This window comes from Castanea sativa, chromosome 4 (genome assembly GCF_040712315.1).
Source record: "Castanea sativa cultivar Marrone di Chiusa Pesio chromosome 4, ASM4071231v1".
Taxonomy (NCBI): Eukaryota; Viridiplantae; Streptophyta; class Magnoliopsida; order Fagales; family Fagaceae; genus Castanea; species Castanea sativa.
The window spans coordinates 16,759,479-16,771,322 of record NC_134016.1 but is presented as its reverse complement, the minus strand read 5'-3'; the positions used below and the strand labels follow the sequence as shown (position 1 = coordinate 16,771,322).

Sequence of the window (11,844 nt, the reverse complement as noted above, 5' to 3'; positions counted from 1 at the left end):
ATAAGAAATGAACAAATCCAACCATTGATTCTAAGCCATCTTTTGATAATAAATTAACAATTCCAAAACCATTTCTTACCTATTCTTGATAAACCAACATTTATGTATAAAGATAGGTACCTCTGTTTATAGTACAACAATATAATTACCATTATTCAACAAAAACATGAAATTATCGCCCACAATATTTGTAATTATAATCAGTACTCTCTTTTAGTTTTAGAAACCATTTTCCCTCCAAGGATTAGCTTGCAGAATCGAATAGTCATGGCCACCCTCGAAACCAACACGACGACCAGGTGAGGCTCGGCTCATAAATTTAAAAAAAAAAAAACATCATATGTAACAACCGTAAAAACTGTATCTTTTTTATCTTTGGGGTACTTTTTTGTTTTTGGTAGATACTAAAAAGCAGTACTGTTTTGTTTGTGTGGTAGTTACAATAATGGGTAAAGGTATCCTCTGAAAGACAAAACAAAAGTTTTGGAACATTCTTAAAAAATTCAAAAAAGAAAAAAAAAAAAAAAACTGATTTGATTTTTGTGAACACTTTCAATTCAAACTTTGAGCATTTTAGAGTAGAGAGAGAGAGAGAGAGAGAGAGAGAAGGGTTAGAGAGGCAAGAGGCAAGAGGCAAGAGGCAAGAGGCAATAGCGAAGCCCAAACCCTAACCCTCTCTCTCTCTTGATTGAGGAAGAAGAAGAAGAAGAAGATGAGTGGACAAGTGGGTCCTACAACTGGTCCAAGAAGGAACAGTGTGACCCAGAAACAACGTGGTCCTTCCACCGTCAAGAGATCCTCTGCTTCCGACAATAATGGATATGGACATGCTCCCAAACCCTCTTCTCCTCCGCTTCCTCAATCGTCCGTAACTTCCCAATAATATTACGTTTGTTTTCAACAAAATTTTGTGTTTTGTGTGTGTTTTTTTTTTGTATATTTCTATATGTCTGTGTGGGTGTGGGTGTGGGTGTGTTTTGATGTTGTTTTTGATTGATATGTGTGTAGTGCTACTGCCGTGGAAAGGACGGTGAAGAAGCTGAGATTGTCGAAAGCTCTCACGATTCCTGAAGGAACCACCGTCTCCGATGCCTGCCGGAGGATGGCGGCTCGTCGAGTCGACGCCGTGCTCTTAACGGATGCCAACGCCTTGCTTTCTGGAATCCTCACTGATAAGGTTTCCCAATCATTTCTTGTCCTGTTTTATCCATTCTTTTGTTAGAATTAGAGTTAAACGTTTAAATTTACTGTTTTGTAATGACTTAAGCTTTTGGAACAAGGCAGTAGAACCGGGTTAAAATCCCACATGTAGTACTAGTGCCCCACTTATTAAGGTTGAGTCTGGACCCACATGTAGTAATTAAATTCACTATTTCTTAACAACTTGAGCTTTTGGGATTACTAAGAATTTATTGCATTTATTAAGTGATTTTAGTGTGTTTATTTATTTATTAGGAATAGTTAGCGGATGCCCTACTAAAGGAATTTGTCTAGGAAATAAGAAACTTTGTATGAGTGGGGTATAAAAACTTTCTTATAATGTTCTATTAACAAATGCCCTAAGGGCACCCCGTTAACTGAATCCTTATTAATTTAAGTTTGGTTGCATGTATTGGTGATCAGGACATTGCCATTAGAGTTATAGCAGAGGGTTTGAGACCGGAGCAAACTATAGTATCGAAAATCATGACCCGTAATCCTATATTTGTTACTTCGGATTCGCTTGCTATTGAAGCTCTTCAGAAGATGATCCAAGGTCTGGTTTATATCTATATATATCTCTACTTCTTTTTCTGTTTGTTATGCTTAGTTTTGGGGGCTTAGTCAACTTGGATTTTTGTTGTACTATATGCCTTCAAATTGACACAATGATACATGGGGTTGACTGAATCTTATAAGAAAGGAAGTTCTTACATATGTTTGAAATGATTGGATAATAGACTGAAAAGCAGGAATATAGTATAGAATGAGCTGGAGAGTAAAAGAAACTGTTTCAAGTCCTGTTTTTACATGAATTCATGATGTACAAGAAATTATTTTTTTGATCGTTTTTCTTAGCATCCTGATATCTCTGTTGGTCACCACATGATCTCATATGATCTTTCTTCTGTGAATAAAATCTCAGCTAAGATAGTTGGACCTTGGCTGTACTGTTCTTCCAGGTTGTGTGTGCAGCTATATAACAAATCTATGGATGTTCTCTCCTCCTTTCTCTTTTGGTGCTAGCTCAGTGGACTTTCTTTATATAAAAATTTAAACTTTTTTTATATTTGATTTTTTTTATGTTAGGTGTGAACACATTTTCTGGAGTTTTTTTGGAACACTAAAATGTTTGTTTATTTTAGTTAATGCAACATTTGTTTGGACTGTTCCATCACATTGATGTATTTGTAACCATGATCTCATTTTATTTTTTATACTGTCACTTGATTGTTAATGCATTTTGATGGTAACACAATGCAAATTTTCCTTGCGCTGTTTCTCATCTTGTTTTTTTTATCATCTTATTTTCTTTGTATATGTACTATTTTCTTCTATTGTAATCTCAGTTTTGGTTAACAGGAAAATTCAGACATCTACCAGTTGTAGAAAATGGTGAAGTAATTGCCTTGCTAGATATTACAAAGTGCCTTTATGACGCTATATCTAGAATGGAGAAGGCTGCCGAACAGGGTAGTGCAATTGCTGCTGCAGTTGAAGGGGTGGAGCGCCAGTGGGGAAGCAATTTTTCTGGTTAGTTGGCAAATTTATATGTACTAGTAGCTAATATACCATTTATAATACACTTATGCATGTTCTAGTAGCTGAAATAGCATTTATATTACACATGCATTCCTGTATTAATCACTTGCAACTGTTATTGTTGTTTTAAGTTATAATTAACGTTTAAGCTTAATTTTTATGCTTTGTTTGTTTTGGTCGAAGTGTTTTCCACATTTTTCTGTGTTTGATATGGTAGAAAACTCTGGTCAATGGTAGTTTGGTCAATAGAAAACAACGGGTTTTGGATGGAAAACATTTTCCACTTTTTTAGGATTGAAACTGCCAGAGTTCAAGCATTTTCTGTTTTGGTGTGTTGATCTATTTCTTATGGTTATGCGTGTGTGTGTATATATATAATGTTTTTGAACTAGTAAATGCGTATTCAAAACAATACAAATTAGGTTGATTTTCTAGTCTTTGTAATGTTCATGTTTTTATTGAAAGTTTGGTTCATATAATTATTTTTTAGGGTCACAATCAAATATAGAAAAATTACCAAAAAACTCATTTCATAAACATAAATGGTTTGATATGTTTTTTTTTTTTCTGGGGGGGGGGGTGTTGTTTGGAATGGAAGTTCTTATGCTTTTTAATATTTAATTTTATTAGTATGAGTGTACTCTACCTTTTTGCAAAAGATTGTATAAGCACTTGGCTTGCAAATTTAGGTACTTAATGGTTATACCTGTTTTATAGAATTTGTGTATGACATTTTTGACATGTAAAGGGGCCATAGTCTGCTGCAATGGTTAAGTATTGGGCTGTCAAGTGCAAGTGTGCAAGTTCAAGTCTTAAGAGGCCTCTTATGCAAAAGATGTGAAGGATTGGGCCACACCCAAGCCACCCCTCATAGGAGCCCACTTTGGGATAAGCTTGGAGTAAACCTTTTTATAGCTTAGTTTGGATTCAGCTTATTGTGGCCACGTTTTGAGATTATGTGTTTTGTAGCTTTTTTTTTTTTTTTTTTTAAACGCGCATGAACAGTAACCGGTACTGTTCATGCACGTTATTTCACTGTGCGGGAGACCAATTTCACTGTTCACGCACTGTTCATAGGACCTACAAGCACTTTATTCAGAAAAAATATTAAAAATGGGTCCCACAGCACTATTCACACATTTAAAAATTATTTTGCTACAGTGTTTTCAGTTTTCAGTTTTCAGTTTTCAGCAATAAGCTCTATCCAAACGGACCCTATGTTTGGACATGAAACCGAAACGTTATACTAGATGTTCACATTTGCTTAGGTCATGGCCAAATAACTTGCAAGATTAGTTGAGATTTTTGCTACTAGTAATGGGCATAAAACACTCATTAGGATTCTATTACCTAAAAAACATAAGTTTTAAAGCAAATTTCTATGTGGATTTATTGGTAATTGAGACCGGAATAGGACAAATTTGAATGGAAATCACCTGATTCAATGGTCTTATACATTCACTTTCTAGAAATTTTCGCTTTTAATTTTCCATACTTGGTGTAAACCTCATGCAACTAGTCAACTAAATCACAAAGGATAGGATAGTGAACCCTAATCCTTTTTCCAATAATTATTTTTCTTTCCCTTTTGGGGGCTACCATTAAGAATCTTTTCCCCGAAAAATATGTGTGGGGGCATAATCCCTGAAAAATCTCTATTGAGTTCACTACTTGAATAAACTATATACATTTGGTTTGAGGCGGTCTTTGGTCTAAAGATAAATTTGGGCAAGTCAAAGTTGGTTCCTGCTGGTTTGGTGCATAAATTTGACTTATTGTTGAATGTCCTTGGCTGTAAACAAGGCACTCTTCCAATGAAATATTTGGGTCTTCCTTTGGGAGCTAAATTCAAATATAAAACAATATGGAACCCAATTTTGGAGAAAGATAGAACAAAGATTAGCAGGATGGAAACGTTTGTACTTATCCAAGGGAGGTAGAGTCACTTTAGTTAAAAGCCCTCTATCTAATCTACCCACTTATTTTAGATCTTTATTTGCTATACCTGTTGCTGTGGCTAATTGAATTGAGAAACTTCAGTGGAATTTCTTATGGAGTGGCATTGGTGATGAACCAAAATTGCATTTGGTTAAATGTGCGTCTCTTTGTACTCCCATTTCTTCGAGTGGCTTGGGGATAAGGAATGTAAGACTTTTTTAATGAAGCTTTGCTTGGGAAGTAGCTATGGAGATTTGGGATGGAGACATGCCCTTTGGAGGCAAATGATAGAGGTGAAATATGGCTGTAGATGGGGTGACTGGTGTACTAGGTCTGTTAATGGTCCATATGGTGTTGGCTTGTGGAAATATATTAGTCGGGGATGGCCTTCTCTTTCTCGCCACATTCTATATGATATTGGGGATGGGTCTAGGGTGAAATTTTGGCAAGATCGTTGGTGTGGTGAGACACCTCTTGCAGTCAGCTATCCTGAATTATTTAGATTTTGTCGAGATAAAGAGGCTAGTGTGACTAAGCTTATGAAGTTTGCTAATGGAGTTCTCTTTTGGGATGTAAGTTTCTTTAGGGGTGTGCATGCTCGGGAATTAGAGGCACTATTGGGTTTCATGGATACTATATATGGTGCTTTAGTAAAGGGAATTGGTGAGGATAAGATGTGTTGGAAACCTGATAAAGAGAAGGGTTTCGTGGTTAAGGATTATTATAGTCTTTTAGTGGGCTCCAATGACTATTGTTTTCCTTGAAAAAGTATTTGGAAACAGAAGATTCTTTCTCAAGTAGCTTTTTTTGTTTGGACTGCTATTTTAGGGAAATGCTTAATGATTGACAATTTACAAAAAAGGAAGGTTTGGATATTGAATTGGTGCTACATGTGCAAGTGTAATGGTGAATCGGTTGATCATCTTTTTCTTCATTGTTCGTTTGCCATGGATCTGTGGTCTATGGTGTTTGGTTTGTTTGGATTAAGTTGGGTTATGCCGTAATTTGTAGTGTGGCTTCTAGCATGTTGGCAAGGCAGATTTGGTTGTCATCGAAATGGATATATACGGTTGATTGTTTCTTGTTGCTTATTGTGGTGTCTTTGGAGGGAGAGAAATAGTAGATATTTTGAAGATAATGAGAGATCCATACTAGACCTAAAGCTATTTTTCTTTAGAACTTTAATGAATTGGTTGGTTGCTTTGTGAAACTGATCATTTTTTTCTTTTCTTGATTTCCTAGATTCTTGTAATTTTTATTCTTGAATTGTTTAACCCCTTGTACACTCCCTATGTACTAGGGTGTTCCTTTTTTGATATCAATAAACTTCTTACTTATCAAAAAAAATATATATATATATATATTATATGTATCATGGATGGTTGGATGAATACTTTTGATTTTCTGGATAATATTAATATCACCATATGAAATTGTCCTCGACAGTATTCCTTATTTGATTAGGGATTTGTCTGATCAAGGGTTTGTTATACAACCAATTATAGTCCTAATCCCCCTTAATGCCTTTCATTAGATTTGTGGTCTGAAATACTTTTCCAAAGATATGTCCCATTCAGTTTTCTTAATTGCAAAAGTTGGTCCCAGCACATGCCTGTACAACACACTTATCCAATCAAATCCATTCAATTTTGGGTATTACAATCTGCCCCACTTAAATTTCTAACGTTTTCGTCAAGGCCCACATTGTGCTGGAGTGGCCTCAAGCTACATGGTGTTACTAGGTTGGCTTTGATGCCATTTGTCACAATTCAAGAAAACCACTAACCACATAAGCGCTATACCCCCAAAGGATTAAGATACAATTTTGGCTCCTTGTAATCGCTTGCATAAACTGTTGCTGCCTTTTTTTTGGCGACCTTTCTAATATCGGCCTGCATTCAGGTGATGAGTGTTACTTTCATCATGTAAAGATAGAGAAGTCTTCATTATCAGAATCGAATGACTTTGGCCAAAGTGCAGCCCTTTAATGTTTAGAAGACTCCAACTTTTCTTATCAGAACTACTGCAGTATATTCTTTATTTTTTTTTTTGGTTACTACAAATCATACCTGTCACAGAAATTTAACTTTTCTGTTTATCATCTGTTTCAGGTCCACTTGCATTTATAGAGACATTGAGGGATCGGATGTTCAAGCCTTCCTTGTCAACTATCATTGGAGAAAATGCGAAGTACTTTATTAAACTTTACTTGCTTATGAGTCTGTTCACCAAGGAATAGAGTTTATATTGTGATCTTGTGGCATTACCAAATTTTGTAGCTTTATATGTTTTCAGGGTTCCAATTGTTTCAGTATCAGATCCTGTATATGTTGCTGCAAAAAAGATGCGGGAGTTGCGGGTAAATTCGGTTGTCATTATGATGGGGAACAAGATTCAGGGGATACTTACGTATTACTCTTTCCTTAGTAGAATTTATCTTTTGTGGCATATATTCTGTATTTTGGGGGCATTAGATGTCTCTAGTTCTATCTGAAAATAAAATATACATAATTATATATGATTGCTTCACTAAAAAGAAGCACATATGGTATGTCTGTGTGTTTCAGGAGTTGTGATCCAACTACTTGTGTTTATGTTGAAACAGATCACTCACGCCTGTTTCCTCACATTATAGCTTTTGGGTGAAGTTTTATGTGTCTTTGAATATCAGTTAGTGTTTGCTTATGGTTTTGTGATACCACTGTATTACAGTTCGAAGGATATCCTTATGCGAGTGGTTGCACAAAATCTCTCTCCTGAATTGACTCTGGTGGAAAAGGTTCAGTGAAAATCCTATAATTTATTGCTTCTTATTTTTTCAATGTGCAATTAGCACATTTTTTTTAAAAGCTTCTGACATTAGTGTGATCTCACTGCTGATGTTGTTGTGATTGGTGTTTTTCGTTTGCTCTCCTCTTTTTCTAATATAAATCACAAGGTAATGACACCAAATCCGGAATGTGCAACTTTAGAGACAACAATTCTTGATGCTCTGCATATAATGCACGATGGGAAGTTTTTACATCTTCCGGTTTTAGACAAAGGTGAGCATTGGCTTTTGTTTTTTGGTTAATTGTTTTGGCTCTGAGGGGTGGGGGAAGGAGAGATTTAATTTATTGACCTCCGCCTTATGAGACATGGTCCTTAGCTGATGGTGTTATCCCTTGGGGTTTAGGAGCATTTATCCCAGATCTTAAACCAAGTATAGCAAATTTATTATTGACAAGTATTTTATTATTAGAATATTGATACATCTGTTGTGCAGATGGAGGTGTCGCGTCTTGTGTTGATGTCCTACAGATAACCCAAGCGGCAATCTCCATGGTAAAGTTTTGAATTCCTGATGCTACAGTTGCATGCTTAGAATATCTATTTTCCAGAATAAAATGAAGCGTTTTAAGTTTCTCACTCTTTTAATATTGATTATATAAAATGCAAAGGTATAGTCTAGTTCAATGTAATATTATCTTAAAAGTATCGTCTGACCTAAGGTTTGGCCCCTATAATTGTAGCAAAATTTCAATTGGGTCCTTAAGAGTTCTCATTGAGTAATTAAGTCCTTTAACTTGGTCAAGTTTGTCGTTTTTATCAAATGGTTAGTGTCTTAGTGAATATTGAAGGAACATATTGATGAGGCTTTACCCCTACAAAATTGAATTCCTTCAATTGAATTGGTAAGTTATGTCAGCATCAGCAAGGGAGTAATTGCCCCAAATCAAACTCACTAAGTTCTTCAGGCCTGAAAAGAATAGCCATGAACATAAAAGTGCGGGAAGCCATGAACTTAATTTGTGTTTTTGTATCCTTTTCATTTAATTATATTTAAAGTATGATAAAATTGTAATACTAATCTGTTTTATGACTTTATTAGGTTGATGGTAGCTCTGGAACTGTTAATGATGTGGCAAGCACCATGATGCAAAAGTTCTGGGATTCAGCACTTGCATTAGAGCCACCTGATGATTATGATACTCATAGGTATCCCTTTTGCTCCCTTGGCTATGCTGTTATTTTGGTTATCTGTTATCTGGCTGGTTACTAATCCTGCTGGATGTTGTTTACAGTGAAGTGTCTGGATTTATGGCTTCTGATGGGACAGAGCAAGGGAAGCTTGGTAGCTATCCATCTCTTGGTCTTGGAAATTCATTTGCCTTCAAATTTGAGGATCTAAAGGGTCGTTTACATCGAGTGAATTGTGGTAAGTGGTCAAGGACAGGATCTTTGCAATTTCATGAGATCTGAATTCCCTTTTGTACTTTGATGCTTTTTTCATCCTATTACAATTGTCTTCTTTGAAAAACAAAAAACGCATGTAAATGATAGCACTTAGTGCTTTGACAATTCAAGCGATTTGTATGTTGCAAAATTATATATGTTATTAGTTGTTTGATGAGGAGGGCAAAAATTCCAAAGCATAAGGAGAAATGGGAAGTATGAATTTTAAACTTCTTTTATATGGGACAGACAATGGCAAAGAAGACACATTATGTGGGATGGAGGGAGTATATTCTAATACTAAAAGTGTAAGCATCTTACAGACTGATTTCTAAAAGTATTTGAAGAGGTAAGAATGCAAGATGTCCCACTATTAGCTAGGGTTGAATTGAGAAAAAGATTTTGATGAATTTGAAAAAATATGTTTTCTAATCTTGCATGTGTGTGTGTATGTGTGTGCATGTATTCCAAAAGATAAGTTCTTTTCATCTCTCTCTCTCATGTTTTGTTCCCCTTATCTGATAATAATAGGTCATTTTTCCTTTATATATCCCAAAATATTTGCCTATCAACAAAAATCTAAAGATTCCTTTTGTTTCACTTTTGATGATATCCTTGTTCTTTGAACTAATCTTGTTCCATTTTAAAATTTAAAATTGTAGGATATAAATATCGGATAAGTACGTGGATTATGGAATGATTTTAGTCCTTTGTTCCTTAAATTTTGCATGTTTTCAAAATTGACGCTTTTTTTGGGATAGTAGAAATATGAAGTAGTTGGGATTTTTATTTATTTATTTTTGCTTTGTGGGGGAGGGGTTGGTGGTGAGGAAATATAGCAAGAGGATGAGGATGTTCATGGGGAGAGTGTGGTTGTATGAGGGTGTTCGTGGTAACATGAACTGATGGTAGTGGTAGTTGGGTGTTTTGGACCAATGGAGTTGACACAATGGTACATTTGGTTGTTGAGGAATGCAATAGGATGGAATCAACACAGAGGTGTGAAATTGGTTGTTGAGAATGCGCACAATAGGTTTGGTGGTGAAGTTGGCGATGGCAGAGATATTATCTGTAGAGATGCTTGTGTTGTTTTTATATATATATATATATATATATCTGATGCCATATAAAGGTTGCATAGTGACAGTTCTGGTGGTTATGTTGGAATTTGGGGCTAGGAAAATGCATATTGGTGGTGCAAAAGGGGGGGGGGGGGGGGGGAGGGCTGGGTAGTAAATGAATCTTGTACTTTTAAAAGCTGCATTTTTCACTATAAGCAAAAAGCTTTGTTAAGATTTTGATTTCTTTTTTAGTCTTTTGAACACCAGGAGTATGTTGGAAATGCTATGATACTGTACCCAAAAATAACATGTTGGTTTTGCTTCTGGTTTTTCTTCAGCCGCTGAAAATTTGGATGAGTTGGTATCTGCTGTAATGCAAAGGGTTGGTGCTGGTATTGACACAGATCATCCTCAGCTTTTGGTGAGCTTCCAAAGTTATTTTGTTTTGCTTTGCTTTTCTTTATGTTGTAGGAATTTTTAATTTGTGAATTCATTAATTTATGTATTTTTGTTTTTCTTAGTATGAAGACGATGATGGTGATAGAGTTCTACTTGCAACCGATAGTGATCTTGTTGCTGCTATCAGCCATGCTAGATCAGTTGGACAGAAGGTGATGGTTTTGGCTTGTGTTGACTTGTCTGGATCTGTTTTTTTATTTTATTTTTTAAAATTTTTTATTATTATTTTATTTTGGATAATTCGATAGTTACAATGGGGGAGGGGGGATTCGAATAATGGACTGCTCTGATTGGAACACTAGGAAGTGCCAATTGAACTAATTAGGCTCTTGGTGACTTTGCCCTTTGGAACTGATCCTTTTGCCTTTGAATTTGTGGACTTCTCTATGGAAAATGAACTGACTTCTATCAAGTATCGATGCTCGATGCCTCTTTTTTTTGCTTGATTCATTTTTTATCCTTGAGTTTCCACTGGGCATTTCAGTGTTTGCAGGTACTCTCTTTATTATAAGAATTCTTTTGTTGAGACCACCTTTGTTTAACATGCATTAGTTGCTGGAGTTACTGATATTTTATAGTAAGATTTCTTTGTAAAGAGGCTAGGATTTTATTAAGACATCAATATGGTTAGGGGTGTCCACACCCGACCCACACCCGCCGGACCGTCCAATATTTTTTTAGAACAATGTACTTTTTTCAATCATAATTTTTTGGCAAGTAGTTCTTGATTAGTGTTGTATCTTTTAGATTTTGACCAAGTTTTCTGTCTCAGGTTTTAAGGTTGCATCTGGACTCTTCTGATTCAAGCGAGTTGACAAAACCAGAGTCAGGTAGTTCTACCATGATGAGAAATGGTGGGATGACTCTTCACTTCGGAATTTTGGCAGGCGCAGTCGTTTTAACAAGCATCGGTGTTTTGGTCTACTTAAAGCGCTCTAAGATCTGAGGTTCTGCTGATTTTATGGAATCAAACATATTAGGATCATGAGGTTTACTGAGGGCTTTATTCCAGCATCTGATAATTGTTGAAAAAATAATTCAGCCCAAATCATACGGAGAACACTGCAAATGTGATTGGTAAAGCAGGTCATGTTATGCGTGTTCTATTGTAAAATTGTGAAACAGATGCATATTTTTTTGTGCAAGAGGAAATTATTAAGAACTATACCCATTCTCATGTCCAGTAATTTTGCTTCATACTTCAATGCCTTAACACCTTTGGGATGAAATAATGTCTCATATAGATGATATTGTTCACTGTTTCAATTTGGACTCAAGTTATACGAAGTGTAACTATTAACAAAACTACTTAATGATTCTTTTACTAGAGATGCATTTTGATATTTTGATAAATTCACCTGTGAGTTATATTTTCTATGTCTGCAAAAAATTTTAAGATAACTTAAGATTAATATATATATATATATAT

At 35.5% G+C, this 11,844-nt stretch overlaps 1 protein-coding gene across 2 annotated transcripts; it reads left to right on the top strand.

Annotated features, from left to right (window-relative positions):
- Nucleotides 1-567: 567 nt before the first annotated feature.
- On the top strand, nucleotides 568-11,598 carry LOC142631631 (CBS domain-containing protein CBSCBSPB3-like). 2 transcript variants are annotated; one of them, XM_075805844.1, is made up of 14 exons: nucleotides 571-864; nucleotides 1,009-1,177; nucleotides 1,624-1,756; nucleotides 2,563-2,733; nucleotides 6,792-6,870; nucleotides 6,976-7,089; nucleotides 7,393-7,459; nucleotides 7,619-7,724; nucleotides 7,946-8,004; nucleotides 8,552-8,658; nucleotides 8,745-8,878; nucleotides 10,295-10,377; nucleotides 10,478-10,567; nucleotides 11,188-11,598. In XM_075805844.1, exons 1-14 carry the CDS (start codon nucleotides 713-715, stop codon nucleotides 11,359-11,361), a joined length of 1,638 nt encoding a protein of 545 aa, XP_075661959.1. In that variant the 5' UTR covers nucleotides 571-712; the 3' UTR covers nucleotides 11,362-11,598. The 2 variants fall into 2 exon arrangements, with proteins under 2 accessions (XP_075661960.1, XP_075661959.1); XM_075805845.1 differs by lacking the exons at nucleotides 10,478-10,567; nucleotides 11,188-11,598 and adding an exon at nucleotides 9,145-9,244 and having other exon boundaries at nucleotides 568-864.
- Nucleotides 11,599-11,844: the final 246 nt, after the last annotated feature.